At 43.8% G+C, this 20762-nt stretch overlaps 1 protein-coding gene across 1 annotated transcript; it reads right to left on the bottom strand.

The window, feature by feature from the left end:
* Window positions 1-1800: 1800 nt before the first annotated feature.
* LOC135238339 (transcription initiation factor TFIID subunit 4-like) lies at window positions 1801-18828 on the bottom strand. Its single transcript, XM_064306125.1, has 16 exons — window positions 18564-18828; window positions 17431-18405; window positions 14257-14411; window positions 13054-13173; window positions 12025-12147; window positions 10924-11046; window positions 10451-10560; window positions 8931-9027; window positions 7044-7188; window positions 6157-6271; window positions 5655-5824; window positions 5426-5556; window positions 5061-5186; window positions 4218-4274; window positions 3960-4079; window positions 1801-3466 (listed from the first exon to the last, which is right to left on the bottom strand). Exons 1-16 carry the CDS (start codon window positions 18796-18798, stop codon window positions 3299-3301), a joined length of 2970 nt encoding a protein of 989 aa, XP_064162195.1. The 5' UTR covers window positions 18799-18828; the 3' UTR covers window positions 1801-3298.
* Window positions 18829-20762: the final 1934 nt, after the last annotated feature.

The raw sequence follows: 20762 nt of genomic DNA, 5'->3' as shown, positions 1-20762 counted from the left end.
CTGGTTGGTCAGGCACCTGCAGTCTGTCTATACCAGCTGCACATTGAGTTGTCCTTCTACATAAAGACTGTGAAGCTCAGCTTGTTTGCACTGCACCAAATTGATGATGGATGTTGTAGCAACCAGGCAGGCCTACAAATATATTTGGGCATTGCAAATTGAGAGACAAAAAAGAAACCTGGTTAAGAAATAAAATGAGTACTCTCTGAAAGAACAGCGTCTGGCCTGGATTTGAATGTCCCTCCCCGATTACAGTCTAGTTGCCTCACAAATCCACCCAAAGATCTGAAATTCCAGCTGATTCAGGCGTGCCAGAACGCAGAGGTAGTCTTCAAGCTTATGAAGACATCTGAACTACAGTGACTTACAAAGGGAGCAAATGAAGAGTGGGTCAAAGCAGACTGTCCTGGAAGCGCACCAGGTGATTTGCAGAATCCATAAAAAACACTGTCAGGGTAATGGCATTTAGCCTGATGCACCGAAGGCAGAAATCGCGAGCTAATAAGAACAGCGGCCAGCAGCATCCTGCAGATGCTATCGGACTCATTTGTCCAGATCTATAATGCGGAAGCAGGTCATTTTCCGAACAGGTAACAGCTGTTCCAGGCTAATTGTTCAATTAAAGGGAAAAGGCTGGAGGCGCAGCTTGTTCTCTCAGCCCTGTGGGCTTTAACTTTGGAGGTTATTCTTCAGAGAAGTGACAGCACCCGACTCTTCCCCCCAGCAATGTTTCTCACGTCTCACGTGTCGTTCATCCAGGATTAATCCACATATTCATGTTTCTTCCAATTCCAGTTTTGCAGAGGTTATAAGAAAGAAAAAAAATCGTTTTTTAAAATAAAAATTCAACATAACATTCAAAACGAGAACAACCCTGCTCTCTGTAAACAACCCGGTCTCAACTAAAGCACAAAATGAGTTCTATTCACAAGGGCCTAGATATAACGAGGTAGTGACAACAGAAGAACCCACGAGCTGATCTACTTCTGTATTTTCTGCAGCATTTATTTTTCTCCTCTCTGAGACGGGGCATTTTGAATGGCAACATAAATCTAATCACTTCCTCCAGCTGCTGAACGGGCGAGGAGCGCATCACAGGCTCGCGCCTGAACACTTCACACTTCAGCAAACGTGAAACGCCATCAATCTTTTGTGCCACGGCTGTCTTTAACAGTGGACACGGAGCAGGTATGTTCACACCCAGCATTTGAATAAACACTGCAGGCTGCCAATCAAAGCATCCAGGTGACAATATACTGCAGAGAGCAAACTCAAAACTCAACCTGCACAGGGTCCACTAGGTGGAGACGATAATAAATCAGCAACTGTGGTTCCATTTCTGTTCCAATGGATGGATTCGTAAGCAGGTGCATGCACAGTAGAGTGGCTCTGCATTGCCCTCTTGTGGCTACTAACCAGACCACAGACTGTCAAAATCACAATATAGCAGCTAAGACCATTTACTGGAATTTTACTGAGAAAGTTTTGCATAAACCCAATTTAAGTCAAAGAAGTTAAACATTTAAAGTTTTTTTTTCTTGTGCTTGGACATGCGTTCCAACTGAGTTAACACCTAATGCTCAAGAGGGAAAAATAAACAAAACAAAATGGCCAATTCACCAAGAGTCAAAACAAATTCTACAGCTGAGTGAAGAGAAATGCAATAATCTAAATCCTTTCTGAACACTGGGTCGTGTGAATGTTGATTTCATTCAAGGCTGTATCACCATAGTCTAAAATGTGAATCACACTCCCTCTTCCAAAAAGGTAAAAACAACAGGACGCCAAGACAAAAGAAACTACAAATAGATTTTTCATTTTAATGATGGAGTTAATTCTCATTTCAATCCTATATAAAACAATAGCAATTAAATTTTTTTTTAGGTAAAATATTTACATATAAACAAGTGACTGTGCAAAATGTACAAGAGAGGGAAACAATTTATGCTCCAGGAATTAGTCTCATTTTTCTTCTCGGTGAAAAAGAGGAAAGAGGATGCTGAGTAACGGTGATTGGGGTTACTAAAAAATAGATTTACAGGAAGAACAAGCGGCTCTTTACACTGCGTCTTTCAAAATGGCGGTTCGATGAAGAACTAGCATAGCTTTATACAAATTACAAAGGACAAACTAAATTATATACAGTAATAAAATTCCATTGGTAGACAATTTCAATGCAATGCTTGCAAAAAAATATGAAGAACTGATTAGTATCGTTAATAATAATATAAGCCCAGTTCCAAAGTGGGGGGTGTCCCTCTGTATGACTGATTGATTGAAAGCAGGTCCGTAACTGAATGCAGTTCTTTCTCAGCTTCGTATAATCACATTTTTCTCCACCCCTGCATGCCAATGTAATACCCAGCTATTGGCATCTACTGCCCAGAAACAAATACTGATTTCTCTAGTTGAGAAATGCTGTTGATTCGTGGAAACTAGAAAGCTTTCAATCTATTAGGAGTCAAAATATTTTCAATTTTTTCGTAGAAAAAATAATTAAAGTATATACACACAGAGGGAAAAATGAAAAGTGTTGAGAGAAGGGCATTTTCATCATATCTGAGAAATGAATCAAATGCTTTTGTCAAAAGTAGCTATTCTCTATTAAGGGCTGATTCTCAGCTCTGCGGACATACCAACTGGCTGCCAAGGCCCCCCCGGAGGAGTCACCTCGCCGGGCCAAACACAGAGAGCGCGCAGACTTATAAATAAAAACCCAAACTGATTAAAACAATTACATACACAGCAGACGGCCATTTAAAAGAAACCAAGCAGAAAAACCAACAAACAAAAAACAAACAGGCGAAGAACAGGTAGGACAATAGAGCCGCGTGTTTGTGTGTCAGCTTGAAACGGTAAAACAGCCGGATCAAATGAATTATTCTGCCTGTAGAGATCAGATACAAAGATATGGCTTCATCTGGCAAGAAGGCAACTTAGTAAAGAGGAGCAAAGAAGTCTTCAATCAAAGGAATCCACAGGCCCACGACAGTAATAAAATAATAATAACTGTCTTATAGAAACATTTTTGTTAATTTTATTTATGTAAACGGGGAGTCTTTTATATAAACAGAAATATAAAATGGTTTGAAGGTATTACTATATTTTTGTACATTTGTTCATTTGCATGTTACAAAAAGGCGCTCTGTAAAATTTATAACTATATATATATTTATAATATTTATATGTTCATTAAAAGAGTAAATTTAAAAGGTGAAAACAACATTAAAATCGAATGTCCGGGTGAATGCTGAAAGTCCTGCAGTCTAGCCAGGAGGCCCCCCGCCGCCAGGGGGCGCTATTTGAGGAAGGCGCGGTACAGCAGGTGCGAGCGGCTGGTCTCCCGCTCGTTCTCCATGCAGAAGAGCAGGTCCCTGAGGTTGACGCGAGTGATGCGCTGACGGGCGAACTGCCTGGACCCCCCGGAGCTGGAGCTCCCGGCCGCAGACAGGCTGGAGCCAGACACCTGGGGAGAGGGAAGAAACAGGCCGCCATTTTATCACCTTACGGATTCAGGACAGGGGCTCCCAAACTGGGCAATGGGGAAGCCTGGGAATCTGTGGCAAAGTCCCCAGGGGGAGAAATGGGGAAAATATTTGTGCCAATCGCCTGGCACAGCCCGTCAGGTGAGGAGGGAAGGCTCCTTCAGAAAAGGCGATGCTTTAGATGAGCCGGAGGTGCATATTTAGTACAACTGTGCTCTGTCTGTAGAGCCGAGTGACGAATTATAGAAGTACTATATTATTTTTTATGTGACTAATATTTCTCATTGATAAAATATTTTTAAAGGACAATACCTCAATATCCCTCATCCTGGACACACATACTCGTGTGTGTGTGTGTATGTGTGTGTGTGCTTGCATGTGCGTGTGTGTAGTATTTGTTCAGTGTGTGTGTGTGTGTGTGTGTGTATGTGTGTTTATGTGTCTGGATGCACTATCCACAGTAGGGGTCAGTACCTCAGCTCCAGCACCGCTGCCAGGTGAGTCCATTTTGCGTTTCTTCCTGGGCCCGATGGCTGCTAGCGCTGTCAGGTTAGCGTCCCGCTGCCTCATCTGAGCCAGCTCCTGCTGCTGCATCTGAGAAACACACACAGCTCTGGCTTAGAGACACATACACGCACACACAAACACGCATGCGCACATACGCACAAACATACGCAAACACACACACACACAAACACGCGCACAAAAACACGCACACACTGTCATTCCTACCTCTTTGGCCTTCTGTTTCAACCGCAGCTGCTCTGGGTCCTCTTGCCGTGATCGGGACTGAGGGCAAATCACAGAAAATAATTTCAGATCACTAAAAAAAAAAATCACTAAACAGAGAAATGAGTACACAGAATAATAACCATAAAGAGCATTCAGTGCACAGTGCCCTGCCCAGAGAAGTCATGGTACAAACAAGGCACTATGCAAAGATAACAAACCGTAACCACTGTACTGAGTATCATACAAAACAATTATGAACACACCACAGAACAGAACTAAACAGAAAACTACTGCATTATCACTGTAGAAAATGCACTGGATAAAAACATTCTCATAGTAATTGTCTGTTATGGCCTAAAACATTAAGCAAACAGGTTCCATAAACAATGCAGCATTATTACCAAGCATAAGTGCTTGTTTACAGCCTAACAATAGCCACACATAAGAACATATCTGCCAAATCACCCGCAATCCGAGCCAGATCTACGCACAGAAATACGGTTCACCACAACATTCAATATTTTCACCAGTAAAAACAAATACTGGGACATCATTACACAGGAGCCCACTGTGGACACAATCCATGTAATCAAGCTGCACAGAACAGCAGTTAAAATAAGATTACTATTATTTGCACTTATTTTTTTACCATCTCCATGCATGTCCACTGAGGCTCTCTCAATGTTAGAAGAACAACCAATTTTCTTTTTCTACTACTTGCAAGTAGAGGTCACAACAGTGCCATAAATAAAATGGGAGTTTTATTTAAATAATAATAAAAATGGTGACTTGCTTGGCACAGAACTTCAGAACATGACTGTGGCTGAGCTGGCGTCTCTGTACCTTGGCTGCCTTCATGAGAATCTCCCTCTCCTGCTCCTCCTTCCTCTGCTTCTCCATCTGGTCCAGCTGCTCGAAGAACTTGAGCTGAGCGCGCACGTCAGTCACCTGCTCGTACCGGCCGTCCTCCTGCAGACAGGCACGCAAAGCCCCGGGGAAAGGGCGCCATCTTCAGCCCACTGACAGTACTACACATCCTCCGCACGCAGAGCACACCGTCTTAAGTATGCACACAGTGAAAAACACTCGCCCGCACACACGCACGCACAAACACACAAACGCACACACGCACCAAACCACAACCACTGCTCCCTATAAGGCCTGAGCACACACAACACACACATCAACGCATCCTCTTCCTGTCTGACCTTGAAGGAGACGTTCTTTTGCTGGGCGATCTGAGACACCTTTTCCAGCAGGCTCTGCAGCCTTTGCTGGGCTGCGTGCGACACCAGGTTCACCACCTCCGGCCCCAGCTCCGTGATTCCATACTTTTTACCTGCAGGGTGGGGGCAAAGCCAGGGGTGGTGGTGAGTGACGGGAGTGTTTGGGTTAGGATGGGGGGGGGGGGGGGGCAGTGTTGGGCGTGGTTCTCACCTATGTCCAATATCCTCCTGTGCAGGATGGAGGTGTAGAGGAAGGCCTCATCCTTGCACGACCGCGTCACCGTGCCAACCAGCTCCGAGTTGGTTGCGAGGATGCGAGCGCTCTCCTCCGATAGGTTGACGCCAGCCATGGAGGCCACATCGTTGATGTCATCGTCGTCCCTGAACACCCAGACAGAGCAAGCCGTCCTGAACAGGCCTCATTGGCCAATTACCACCCTGTCCCTTCTGGATCCATATTTACTGGTCATTTGTCACGTTATTTACAAATAAATCTAAATAAATTCATTCAGTAGTTTCATTCATTCATACACTGAGGCTAGATTTTAATGGCCAAGTCACAAGCAGAGTTAAAGATAAATGCGCGGAAGAGATACACTTGTGTGTGTAAAGGTGCAGAATCAGTTGCACATGCCAATACCACTCTACGACCTCACACTGAACTGCACTGAAAAAATAAGGAGCTCTTTTGATTGGTTCTCATCCACACACACCTGAAAGACCCGCCTCCAGCTTCCTTCAGCTTGTTCCTCTGTGCTGCCGTGATCAGAGACGTGCCGACGGGTGACGCTTTGGCTCCAGGCAACAGCCCCTGCTTCACCAGAGGCACTGAGGGAGAGAGGGAAAGTGAGGGGGAATATGACTACCAGACGTTTGATGGTATTAAAGGGGACATGGCGCTCACTACGTCACTCTGCTTCTCTCAGTGACCACTGAGGCCAGTCCAGGAACTTCCGAAGAGCTAAATTAGCTAATGAGCAAACTTTCATACTTATCATAAGTACTGACTGGACCCAATTGCCTAGACACGGCAGGTCTGACTCTGAGCAAAGTCATTAGCCAACTATGACTGAGAGTCAACAGCAGAGGGACACAGCTGACTTCCTCTGTCTACAGCCACAGTTCCTCAGGCTCCAGGAGCTTTAGTTCTCCCCAATGCCACGGAAGGTGCCCGCCGACTGCCAGCTGTTGCCAGTGAGAGATACAGCTCCAGGCCTAACCGCACTAGTGCTCATGTGCAGCAGGTCACTGGTTAGCGGGGTCTGTGCACTAGGGGAGTGCGTGTGCTTCAGATGCACTGTGTGACTACGGGTTATACCATGGGTACCCGAGATAACAGAACTTCCAATTCCAAACTGGTTGATAAATTAATTTTAAAAAAATTATTTTAAGTCGTTCTTAAATAAAGACTTATCTTCAAAAGAATGAGTGCTTTTTTCGATGGCATGGGGTATATCTTTTAATCTGAGATGAATTACACTAATCTCCACCGGACAAATGGGAAGAGCTGACGCACTGAAGCAGATGAAGAGAGAGAGGTGAATCTCAGGAGAAACTAAATGAACAAAAGGCTGAACAGCAAACTGCCCCCCCCACTCACCTGTCTGCAGCTGCTTCACCTGCATCTGGGCCTGTCCCAGCATAATCCGGCTCTGGGGCTGCCTGAGGGTCACCATGGGCGTCTGTGCCAGGGTCACCTGGGGGGGGCGCACCATCGCCCCCGGCTGCTGGGACTGGTGCAGCACCTGCAGGCAAACGGCACACCCTCGTCACCAATCCACATCTCACACACTGTCCTCACACTGCCAGCAGACATCTTACACAGTCCTCACACTGCCAACTGACATCTTACACACAGTCCTCACACTCCCAACAGACATCTTACACACCATGCTCACACTTGCCAACAGCTTGGCGGGCAAAGACAATCATGAAATACTTAAGCCATTTATGAGTTCAAAAGGAAACGAAAAAGCATTTTATGACCTATTTGAGTGCAAGGGGCCACTCAAAATAATTACACATATAGATGTCCATAAAACTGGAAAAGGGAATAGCACACTGACTTATGACTGCTACAGAGAGAGAGATGCTCCACAGCAGTAAAGCTGGAGAAATGAGCCTCAAAGCGCTTTTATAATCTTAGAGGCATTCAGGCACTCAGGATATACAGGTTGTTTTCTAATAAAGAATATCACAGAAAATATCTTGGGCTGGTTTCCACCTCTTACTAGCTCTTGGCTCTTCTGTCCAAGACAGACAGAGATATAAGTTCAGACAGCAATTCATTTGTAAGCTGGTGAGTGCTTGTCATTAGCCATGCACACTGTTCAGGGAACAGAATAAGTTGGGAAAGGCAGGATACTTCAGAGCAAAGCGTGGATCTTTAGACTTAGTCACTTTGAACATCTATAGCTTGTCTTATCTGGAGGAGGACTACAGAAAGATATATCACACAGGATCAGACTTTGCCCAGGTTAAGGCATTAGCCGGACAGTTCTACTGCCAGATTGCCTGGATGATTTTCTTTCACCATTCCTAGTATTTTAACTGCTATGTCTTGTCATTCAGTTTTGTATTTGTAAAATGAAAAGAAACTAGGAAATCTCATCTAATTTGCCAGAGCTTTTAGTCCAGCAGACAGGGCTACACCTCGTACAAAAACTCAGAGACAGTTACAGAAAGAGTGATCAGCTAAACGGGTAGGAGCACAGAAGTAGCGTGCACAATTGCACGTTAAACTCATTATTGCGATACGTAAATGCAAGTGTTAAAAACGAATCCATTCATAAAAACCTGAAATGTGATTAAACAGAGAAACAATGTAACATGAGAAAGACAAGAGTTCTTTCAATAAAGAAGAGGGAGAACAAAATTAAACTGTTAGTCAAAGAGGACAAGGTGTATCAGCTAAAAGGACACATATCACTGAAAAAGCAGACATGGAGGAAAAGGAGAGAAAACAATGTTCTGATGAGAACCTGACTACCCCCAGGTAGACTGTTTATTAACTTCAACTAAATGATAGCAGAAATTTAAAAAATAAGGCACCTGTAAGGTTGCCATTCCAATGAACAAATTGGTTAATGTTCATGTCACTTTCAAAATAAGTCAAATTAAAATTTCTTGCTGTAAATATATAACAGCAGATATGACTGTCATGGGCGGAAAAGCTCAGATTAGCTGGGAGTTGGCTCAGGAAGTCATTTGGGTTACAGAGGGGTGGGCTGTGATTGGCTGTCAGTTGGCTCAGGCGGTCATACTGATTACCAGTGGGGTGGGCTGTGATTGGCTGTGAGTTGGCTCAGGCGGTCATAGTGATTACCAGTGGGGTGGGCTGTGATTGGCTGTGAGCAGGCTCAGGCGGTCATAGTGATTACCAGTGGGGTGGGCTGTGATTGGCTGTGAGTTGGCTCAGGCGGTCATAGTGATTACCAGTGGGGTGGGCTGTGATTGGCTGTGAGCAGGCTCAGGCGTCATGGATTACCAGTGGGGTGGGCTGGTGGGCGCGGTGGACGGGCTGTGAGGGCTGGGTAGGCCACTTGCGCGGCGTGGGCGGGCTGCTGGCGGGGCTGGGCGGGCTGCTGCAGGCAAGCAGTGGTGAGGCGTGGCTGTGTGGACGGGGGGGGGGGGGGGGGGGGGGGGGGGGGGGGGGGGGGGGGCACAGGCATGAGCAGGGGGTAGGGGTACTCCCACATGAGCCCTCAAAAGATCAGTTCAGGCCTCTCATTCAGGCTGTATTCAAAGCCAAGACCTGGGCCTTCACTGTAAATTTGCATGCAACTGAGAAATGCAACTGCATGCAACTAGTGTCTGAAACCTTGCACATAAAACCATGGGTGCAGTGTTTGCAACCAGAAGGTTGCAGGTTTGTGCCCCAGGAGTGCAGTGTTATGCTTCAGATAGCCTTTGATGAGAGACAAGTCCATACAAATTCTAGGATTAACTTTGCTACTAAACCGGTGGTGAGTTACTTTAGGTAAATCTCAATCTCATCGGTGAGCCTCAACTGGTACAGTGACCGATAACATGATGCTGAATGAAACTGGCTAGCACCAATCAGATTGCAGGAAACTAATGTCATACACTGTGACTTCCCATTCCAGATGTTCCAGAGAGACTACTGGGATCAAGACCATCCCTGAAGCAATTTGTACTTCTACAGTTAACATCCAGCTATACAAAAAGACAGCAATGTCACAGCAGATCTCCAGCTACGAAAGCCCAGTCCCCATTCCCCTCCTAATCACACGCCTACACACTAACACTCATTTTGCACTTTGCCATCTTGTACAAGAGTTGTCCCAGAACTGAGCGAGCCAAATTTCAGCGAGGGGTAGTGGCTGTTCGGCCCTATGACTCTCCCTCAATAACGAGGAAATAAAAGCGCTGGCTTAAAAAGCGAGTGCTGACCCAGCAGGCATTGCGTTGCTTAATGTCCTTACCGGAGTTGTTAAAGCATGGCAGAGCCAACTGCATTTAAATTACATTTGACTGCCATGTCATACCATTTCAAAAGAAAATCAGCATAGTCACTGCGGTATTTTCTTGTTTGCAAACAAAGGGTTGTCTCAAATGATGCAAATTTTGTTGAATAAAGTGCACTGATAACATCAATCTAAACTGCGGTAATCACTGCTCGTAATGCAAATTCGGTGGTTCAAAGTCGCTCACTGTGTCCAACTGTTAAGCGATATCCTTTCAAGTTATGATGATTTATTATTGACAATAATTCATTCTTTGTAAACTCCGATCTATATATTCCAATTTGTCGGAGCAGAACAAAAGGGGCGTCCCAGACCTGCTGCTTTTTCCGCTCCCCATCCCCTTGATGCCTGCCTGAGTGGCTCTAACGTTAGCATGCTTATAATTACGCGTAACTCGAAACAGAGGGGGAGTGATTAGGAGGTGAAATGGGACCGGGGGCCAGGTTATATAGTAGACATTCCTCATACACTATTATTAACTGTAATTGCTTGTAATTGATTTCAGCAGCTTGTGATTGGCTGTAAAAGTTTGGCTGTTACCTTGAGGAAAGGCACTAAGTAGGGCTGGGGTGAGGAGTTGAGCTCCCGGTACAGCCTGCTGGTGAAGTCCTCTGCCTCCATCTTTCCTTCCTGCAAGAAAAACAAGAGAAATGATCAGACGTGCTGCCCAAGAGAACAGGACTACACACACACGCGCGCGCACACACACACAAAAATCAATAAGCTAGCAAAAATTTTTTATCACTATCAGCACTCAGCTATTGCCACACCTGATAGCAAAGGATAGCAAATAATGTTAGTGAGCAGCAAAAAAAAAAAAAAAAAGAGAGACTTTATTTTTGGTACAGTCCAAGAAAAATCTGAATCTTTTCATTACTTTTTAATATATTTAAATATTTCAGGAATACTTCATGGTTAGCGGGATACCAGATGCAATTCTCACAATTTTTTCCCCAAAATGAAAATGTTTTGTTGAATTTTTCAGGGACTCACCAGGAGGCTCTTGACCAGCTCTTTCACGTTGGCCGCGGTCTCCGACGACTGCTTCCCGCTGGACGCCAGCTTGATCAGTGTGGACAGGAAGTTCTTACATTTCTTCACATTCTCCAAGGTTTCCTGCTCATGAAACACGAGAGAGACACAGGCTGCATTCGAAATGCACTTCTCACCATTTGATAGTAAAACTGCATTTGACAGTGACAACCCAATGTCCACTGTGTTTTCCTGGTTATGCTGAGGAGGCGGCAAAGACAGGCTCACTTTAAAAGAATTTCAATCTTAACTGTCCTCTGATAAGTCTGTCAGAAGCGCAACAAGGTGAGAATGTGTTTGAATTCATATTGATTAAATGCCGTCCATATCAGGGCTTCGAGGCAAACAGTCTAATTTCAAAATACAGTCCCAGCATCCAAAAGCATGCACTGCATTTCCTACGAGCATTCAGATCACTGAAGACAGAAAATGTGACAGCCGGAAGAAATTTAATAAGTTATTCAATGTAGCAAAGACTTCGTAAATATGCATGAGGAAGTGCATAAAGGAAATGTCAAACAAAATTATTTTCAACATTTCTTGTCACATTTGTATTTTCTTCACTGAATTATTTTCCTGACCATCTTGGTATTACCTATAAAATATTTTTAAAATACAACTCTTTAAATCTGAGAGGACAATAGCTCAGCTGTGACAAGGTCCCACGATTCCCATTCAAAACAGAATACTGCTTGCTCTGCATAATTTTTTGTTCTTGGAGAAAGATATTCCAACGAGTTGTTTCTCCACTCTGACTCTTCTGCACTGGAGAGGAATTAACTGTGTGTCCCCGAAGCAGCTGCCGGTACTTCACCCATGGACTCAACGGGAGAATCTCAAATACAACATCGTACCTACTGGGGGGAGCGTGATCTATAGCACAGTGCCCACAATTCAGCGTTTGTGGTGTCTGAACAATGTACAAAGTTCCCTGCCAACTAGGAGATTTGGACACCACGATGCTTCAGCCCTTGCTGTTAAGGCGTGGATGCTGTTAAGGCGTGCATGTTGTATGACATGCACAGATATGCCGTGCGTGTTAACGGTCCCTCGAACCCGCACCGTTGTCGTGGGCGTGGCCGTCCCAGTGCTCCCGGTCACCGCCCTCTGTGCCGCGCCGGGCTGCACTGGCGTCGGAGTTCCGATGGAGGCGGGCGTGGCTGCCCCTCCGAGCATGATGGGATTCTACGAAACATGACAGTGCGTTACAGTGGCCAGTCCTTCGGTTTAACCGCACACTGACCTCACAGTACAGTACTGCTCAAACGGAAACTACACCACCTGAGCTCCTGTGTGTATTTCCACTAAAACACACTCAGGCCCCTGGCAGCTTCCTCCTGTGAGCACAGCCCTACAATCTATATCCTTCTTATAATACCTGAACCATTTTATATGCTTTACTGTTTATATGGAGGGTTTAAGGTAACTTATAAACAAAACTGTATATAAAAATAAGAAAGATATCTGATTTTGTAATGTGATATAATTTTAGTCAGCTGATCTCTATTCATTTCTTAAATTGCTTACAAGTCTCTTTTACAGTTCACAGTAGAAAGTGCCTATGAATTTGGCTGACTGATTTTTATCTGCCATGGAAAAAAATCTCCTTTCACAATGTTGGCTGTTTCCGTGCCTTCTAAATAAATAAATACATAAATAAATGAACAAGAGCAAAAAGAACACGAACAAGACCAAGCGAAAGCAAAAGGAAACATTGCCAGCGTCTGGCCCCTGTGAGTGAGCCCCAGGAAAGAGGAGGCGCAGGGATGCTTCAGCAGGAGAGAACAAAGTCAGACTGCAACGCGATCCGCACCCACCGGCCCCAGCAACAATAAACAAACCACACTATCCTCTTTGCACGTATTCCACCAGATACAATACCTGCAGCAGGGATGAATAGCTGCCTAGCCCTCAGCTAGCCAAGATAAAGACAGGCATTGAGTAAGCCCACTGGCCATGATAGCTAATGGATACGAGCACTCTGGTGGCGGTTGGAGGGAAATGAATGAGGAAGAATGAGGACAAAGCCAATGGCAGAATAAAAGAGGGAAATGGGGGCGGAGCCAGAGACAGAAGGGCGTGGCTTCATACCTGCAGGACAGGGGGTCTCTGGAGCGTGGTGGTGGCCTGCACTGAGTTCTGGGTGGGCGTGGCTTGCTTGATGATGGTGGTGGGCGTAACCTGCCTGGCCATGATGGGGGTCCCAGGAGCCTGCAGGGATTTGGAAGGGGTGGAGTTAACAGTGAACACTCTGGGGAATCTCATTTATGTCATCAGCATCCTCATAATCATGGAATCATGGGAAGTTACTCAGTTAAAGCTAGGGCTGGAATGTCTACCAGCCACAAAAGATTTTTAGAAACAAAATTCATCAAAATGTTTTCATCACTGACCATTGCTGAATAAAGGATAAGTCATATAGCTAGAATTCATAAAAGTAAGGCAAGATAATTCCCACCCCATGTTCAAAAACCAACCAAAATCCCTGTCCCACCAGCTTCATCAACTTTCCATTTATCACTGGGTTAACACCTTTTTTCTCTTTCTTCTGACTACTCTTCATTGTTACTTTTCATTTTTTTATTTTTACTTTTACCAATAAAAGAAATGGAGAGTGTGTCTCTCCCCACCTCTGTTAACCAGTACAACTATAGTGGGTGGTAAAGCTGACTAAAGTACCTGCTGATATGTACTTGCATTTGGCAGTGCTGTTTTCAAGCCTTGTGTCACCCATAAATTAATTTCAACCTGTGTAACCACCTGGAGTATATTAGTTACCAGCTGGGTTTAGCTAATAAAAATTATGGAGAGGGGTTATTAGGGGTGTAAAAGTTATTAGGGGTGTAAACTCCAGGCTTAATTGAGACAGGATACGATTTTGATTCTTGAAGCAACAGTTTGATATTTGGATCACAAACCGTACTACGATGCAACCCAAAACAATCTGATACAGTAAGAAACGATCAATATACATATAACCCAGCTAACACAACAATAATACACACACAACAAAAGTGAGGTCAAGAGAGCAAAAACTTATTGACGGCAGAAGGACAAACAACAGTAGCGCGAGTGATGAGGTCGAGTCAGAAAACGTAAACAGAGTTGCAGAGTTGCTAAGGACCAAACCGCCGTGAGACGATGAACATTAAAATAAAACTTCTACTATGATAGATAAATTAGGGATGAATTTTGTGCACGTTGTATTTACTGGATCGGATGGGTGCCTGTTGATTGATGTGTCCTCACGCTCCTAGACACTCCAGCAGTGAGGGCAGTGTCAGTCCCGCTTACCTGCACAGAGGTAATCTGGACCGGAGGAGTGCTGGTGGGCGTGGCAGGGCGCGGCGCCATGGCGCTCTGGGACTGGGACTGCGCCTGCATCTGGGCCAGGGTCTGCTGGTGGATCATCAGCAGCTGCCCGCTGTCGCTGCGCACCAGAACCATACCTGCACACAGGGACGGAGGCGGGACTCAGGGGGCGTGGCCACAACATGCAATCACCAGACCGCCCCCCCCCCCCCATAGCGCAGCTTACGTCTGGACAATTCCATCTTTGCCGCTAAAGATAATGACCACACATATCCCAAGAAAAACCTTTCCAAGGACACAAGCGTTACATGAATATCACAAGTTTTTATCCTTATTCCTGTTGTTTTCATTTGGTACACCCAGGGTACATGGGTACCACAGCATAAATGTATACAGCAGGATGCCTATTTAAGTTAAGTGCCACTGTCCAAGGAAGGATTTCTTGCTCAGCAGCGCATGATCCTGGGTTGGAACCTACAACCTTCTATACTATTTATAAGTACAGCTATCTAAAAGTTGCACTACAGTCTGTAGTTAGCTTTTGCACGACAGGGAAGACATCTTGAGACGGAGCTGACTATCACACAAAATGTTATTAATGTTCATGTATGATAAATGTGATACATTTTTTATTTAAAAGTTTAATTGTTTGACAACCTTAACCACTTTGACAGTTGTTTAAAATTTAAACAAAAGCTCAAAATGAAATATTGACAACAAAGCCATAACAAACAGTTCAGCCTAAGCTGTGAATCAGCACAGAATCCTGGTCCAGCGCACAGGAGCTTAGCGCTCACGCTCCCTACATCTGCATTCACTTACTGAAACTGTGGATGAAGGCCAGGGCCTGCTAACCAAACGTGTATGATAACTGGGCAAAATTGCAGCCATTCCTAATTAGCTCATTGAACTGTCCAATGTTGTGATCGCTGCACTAATCGATGCAGTGACCACCCAGGGACAAATTAAAGACCGAGTCCAGGACATGCAGTCTACATTTCTGTTTGATTTTGGAGTTTGCCCTTGAGAATCTGTGTTCTGCCTCTGGGGTCTAGACCATTGGTTTAGAAGTACATATGACAATATTAATTAAATAATAGCACAAACCTTCCCTTAATAAAATGCACAGAACCAAAACAGTAAAGTCAGAAATAGGTTTTGTGTGTGTGTGTGTGTGTGTGGGTTGTATGCAACACAACATTGCACTCAAGACATATATTAATGTTAAATCATTAAATACATTCAATGACATTAATCAAAAATTGGGTTGTCAGCTATCCATAAATAAACCTAACTTTTAGATGAATCCAATAGAATCAGTACGGCAAAGCAACAAATGAGCAGATACATGAATGTGGAATAAAACAGGTGTGATTTCACTAGATTACAGCTTGACAGCCTGACAAGAGGGCTGTGCCATTCCATCATAACAAGTGGGAAGGGACCCCCAAAAACCACACTTTCAGTATTAAAAGGATAATTCACTTACTGATTTAAAAAAATATATTATTTCAGTTTAGTGTTTATGTTTTTTATTGGCCCGCTTATTGCGTTCAGTGAAGGATTTGTTCATATAGGCTATATTTACTGTATCAATGTTTCTGATGACCTGCTGGACGGTATTAGGGCACTAAGGGCTTTGGGATCTAAAGCAAGAAAATACATTTCCCAAGCAGCTTATATTCAGTATTATGTTTTCTACAGTGGTTATTCAGTATTATAAACAATAAATATCAGCTTTTACACTGCACTGGTACTTCTTTGCTTCTCAGTCCTGAAGCTGCACAAGTTATTCACTCCCAAGGACATGTGTAGTAATGTTGATAAGCGAAGCACTGCCACAGTTTCCTTAAGCATAGCAGTCTCAGAACGCATGAAGCATAGGAAACAGTTCCCACCAAAAATGAGATTACACAATCAACACAACCATACAATATACATGGAGACACAATGTCATTGTACAAGCTGCTTCAGAGTTTACCTAAAGTGCATGTCCTTGCTTTCGTGTTCATGAGCCCCAGAATGCCCCAATGCCAGCCACTGTAAAAACTGAAAGTCTATAACATGCTTCACTGCACAAAAAAACTGTTTGGGCCAATCAAAAACATGCACTTTAACTGCACCTTTCATAGTGTTGACTTGCATGTAAATGCATACTTTATACTTTAATACTGATTACAACTGATCAGCTTGCTGTTTCAATGCTCTTTTCTGTCATTTTCCCATTCCCTTGTCCTTGCATATGCATTCACTGTAATTATATGCACTTTACGTGTCCTGACACAAAATTATCTAAGTCACTCAGGAAAAGTTGTAAATTTTCTGCCAGTGGTCTCAGGAGCATACTTCGTATGCCTGAATTTGTTCCAGCTGATTTGATAAAATTAAGTTTGCTTGAGCAACTGAGCAAATACTACAAAATATAAATGATACAAGTATTTAATCATTCTTAATGTTAATCAGTAGCTTACAACTAAATTGCTGAAGAGGCAGAAATTATTTCACACCCATTGCTGTCTTTAAAACGCACTCCAATCATATAAGACATTTTTTACCAGGGGCTCATAACACGCTCTACTTTCCAAAACATGTCAAATCATAATCTGAATGAAAACAGTTCGAAAAACATAACCAATTAAAGGATCAATTATTACATATAAAAATGAGTACACACACAGGCGCACACACCATGAAAGCTCCAGATTGTGTAGGGTATTGGTGGGAAATGGGGCTAATGATAAGCATGGTCGACGTTTGTAAGGGCACGTGCCTTTGGGCGATGCATTTGCCAATGCAACGTACTCTGACATGTAGATGCTACAGATGAGAAAGTCAGTGTAACAAATGTGAAATATAGAATATTATTTAGATTCCCGTTAAACTGACATCACGCACAGTATGTACCCAATGTAATAATGTAGTGCTCGTTAAGTTAGCCTGAGAGTAAGAAAGACGTGCAATAAATTGCTTTATGCTTAGGACAACTGTATCACTGTCTAAGTGCGATGAACCACATTTGGTAGTCAAATTCCAGCGAACATAATCTAATATTGAAAGCATGCTGCCACAACACAACAAATTAATAAATTAATAAGTCAACACCCATGCTTACATAAACATGTTTTTTTTTTTTTTTTAATTAAACAAAAAACGTACCTGGAGGAAGCTGAATGTTTTGGATGTTTGGCTGATTCTGGGGCGTCTGTGGGAGTCGAGGAGCTAACACCTGTGGCGCGATGGCTCGAATCCCGCCAGGACTGGTTGCAACTGTCGCTGGAGTGGAAGTCCTTGTTACGTTTTGCAAAACTGGACTTTTTCCGATGGCTCCAGAACCGGGAGTCACAGCTTGCAGATTGCTTCCTATAGGCTGGGCGAGTGTCAAGTTGCCCGCACTTGGAACGACACCGGGTGTCACAGCCGGAGGTGTAGTTTGTATGATTGTTTTAGGCGACTCTGCCTTACTTGTCACACTCGCAGACACAGAGACTGTCGCCTGGTTGCTATTCAAAACTGTTGTCTGTAAAGGCATAGCCGATGTGCCAGGGGCGGGTAGGTTCGTTACATTGACGGTATTATTCCCATTTTGAGCAGCATTCGATCCAGCTGTTTGCATAGGCGGCCTCACAAGTGTGACGGTAGGTCCACTGCTCAGACCAGAAGCCTGAGACGATATCACCGTAGAAGTAACATTCTGTGCGTTGACGAAAGATGCCTGTATGACAGTGCTCGAGGTCGAAGGCAACACGTTTACATTTCCTTTTACAACCGAACCAGGTCCGTTGTTGACAACTGTGAGAGCAGGTGCAGCATTGTTGTTGCCTACACTGCCGCTGCTGCCGCTGCAACTACTTGATACTTGCGTTGCGGTGAAATCTGGAACACTTCCTGAAGTGTGAGAGTTCATTACATTGCTTCCATTCAAAGTTTGCACAGCTGATGTCCCTATTTTTCCTTTGCTCACTGCATGGTTGGACACCGCGGTTACCATGGCACTGACAGCCGCCGATTTGCCCTGGCTGAGCCCAGGGGTTGCCTCCAAGCTAGCCGCTGGTGCGATCCCTGTTGTTGTTGCATCCATAGCTGAACTCTGGGACCTCGTATTATTAATAACACCCCCTTGCACTCCAGCTCCTGTGTGAGGACGAAAAGAAACGAAAGTGAGAGCGAAAAATACCAACACAGTAACCATTCTGTACAACGATTAATTAACTTCCAACACTGTCCTTAAAAACAAATAAAAAAGCAAAGAATTACATCAACAACACTAGCCATGTTAGCTAGCTAGCTACCTGCTTTTGCCACCTCTTGTGCAAGTCCCATTTTGCTCTCCTGGACATTAGTATTACCTCCTACTACAGGGCTGACAACGTGGTTCCGCACAGTCTGGACCCTTGCCTCGGGGTTCCCGTGACCTGAGCCCGCAAGCTCAGATTCCAGGGACCCCACAATATCGCTAACTACTTTCTCGTCCACCTCTGTGTTGAAGAAAACCTCGTCCAGCAGATCGGAGCCCGCCGCCATCATTACTCTGATGAGAATCGGGTGGGGGGGTTGTTAGGCGGTACTACGCATGCGCAGATAGCATGGAACGTCACCGTAGTGGGATTCCGGAGTGTTCTTATTGGCCAGTTCCATAGTTAAAGGGAGGGACAAATGGCTGAAAGCGTCATTAACGAGAAAGTAAGGGATGATACAGCACCGCTCAAGAGAGAGCTAGTGGGAAATTAATAAAGTCCGATTTAATCGTCACACTAGTATTAATTCCTGATTTTGGATAAGGCATCAGCATGGAATTGACAGGACGTAAAACATTTGGGCATTTAATGTTGGTTTAAAGCAAACGTGGGTACGCAAAATCAAATAGATTTTATGTCTCGGCGCTTTTGGCGAATGTTTTTTTCGATCCAAGATGGCCGCGTTGTTTTTGTTCAGTAGTTCCGTGCGCCTCTGACTAAAAGCGTATGAGGGCGCCACACCTGCACTTTTTCCAACTGAGTGTAGTAGCATGGATAAAGCGCTGTCTGATTCATAGCAAGTTTTGTTAAATGTCTCAATAAAATACCTAGAGATCTGAAAATAATTAGAAAATGATGTGTTCGCCAGCTACCATGCCTGTTTGAAGGATGTCATTGTGTAATTTATCCCTGGTAATCGAATCCTTTCCGTTATTTGGGCATACTGAGCAATTAATCTTAAATTCCCTGCGAAAGGGTAGAGAAACTCAAAACCTGTAAAATAACTAATTTAACAAACATGACATTGCCATTACTGTAATCCACAGATCGAATATTCTCTGGTTTTAATAATAATAATAATAAATTCCCCCAAATGTCTTGCATGGGATTAGTTTACAACACCCTCTCCTTTTCTCATTGATGTCGTGGTCTGAATTTGGCTTAGGCTATAGTGTGGTTTTTTAAAATCAGTTTTTCCCGTCCATACTTAAAAAACAGTATTTAAAATATAGTATTGTAAATGTATTTGAAGGAATAAAGAACAATGTTTACTTTTGAATAATGTACTTTTAAAATACAATAGGCTCAGAACATTTATCATTCAGAGAGACTTCAATGAGTGCAAATAAAATAAAAAAAAACCTAGATTCTCAAATCACCAACATCTTTATGATTTAGTCAGGCTGTAACACATTACATATTACATTACATTACAGGCATTTGGCAGACGCTCTTATCCAGAGCGACGTACAACAAAGTGTATAACCAACCAACACCCCTGGCGATAGGTAGCCTAATACTTTGAGACTAGAATTAATCTGAAAGGGAGTGTAGACGAGGGAAAAAAAAGTTTTTTTGAACAAGGGAAAATAGGGTAGATAGAGGGGGATCGTGGAATGGGAATCGGGGGATATTATATCAGAATACTATTAGTAATCTGTCGTTTTCATTTATTGCACAGCTAAGGAGCAAAGTTCTATTGTAGCAAAGTGGTAAATTGGAGTGCAGTACGTAATTTGCCTGCCAATGCCTGTTGCCTTTACATCAGCCTTTTCTCCAAGGTGATCACACCAACCTTTAAGTATCCCTAGCTAGCTAGTTTACTAGCTCCATAAAGTAATGATGCGAGACCATATAGATCAAGGCTGGCTTTTCTCTGCTATAAAAAGGCATCTGGAGTCTAAAATAATTAATTGGAAATATTGGGGTGCAAAGTAGATGTGGGCATTGGCAGTAGGCCTGCAATCTGACAGTGTCACAATTTTTGTTGTTTTGACTCTGATATTACATTTTGGATATGAAAGGACCAATATTATGTTAAAGTGCAGGCTTATTTTGAGGACTTAGATTCATGTTCGTGATTAGAGAGGAAATTACAGGCCACAATTTTACCAGCTGCTTAATTTCACACCATAGCCCACCAGCCAGGCTTGCACAGACATAAGTCAGAGGAAGACACTTCATGTGCAGCTTTAGCAAGCAGATGGTGGACACCCAAGTTGCTAGAGAGCAATGAGATGCAGATCCCAGCCA

Source organism: Anguilla rostrata, chromosome 13 (assembly GCF_018555375.3).
Source record: "Anguilla rostrata isolate EN2019 chromosome 13, ASM1855537v3, whole genome shotgun sequence".
NCBI classification, from domain to species: Eukaryota; Metazoa; Chordata; class Actinopteri; order Anguilliformes; family Anguillidae; genus Anguilla; species Anguilla rostrata.
Note: the sequence above shows the minus strand (reverse complement) of the source record. Positions and strands in the feature narration are given on the sequence as shown.

Excerpts from the sequence above, each read along its gene's own strand:
- LOC135238339 (XM_064306125.1), bottom strand. The coding sequence starts at position 18,798 with ATGATGGCGGCGGGCTCCGATCTGCTGGACGAGGTTTTCTTCAACACA. Across the intron at positions 11,047-12,024 it reads CGGCCACGCCCACGACAACG|GAAACCTTGGAGAATGTGAA; the intron begins GTGCGGGTTCGA and ends TTTCATGAGCAG. Across the intron at positions 3,467-3,959 it reads GCAGCGGTGCTGGAGCTGAG|GTGTCTGGCTCCAGCCTGTC; the intron begins GTACTGACCCCT and ends CCCTCTCCCCAG.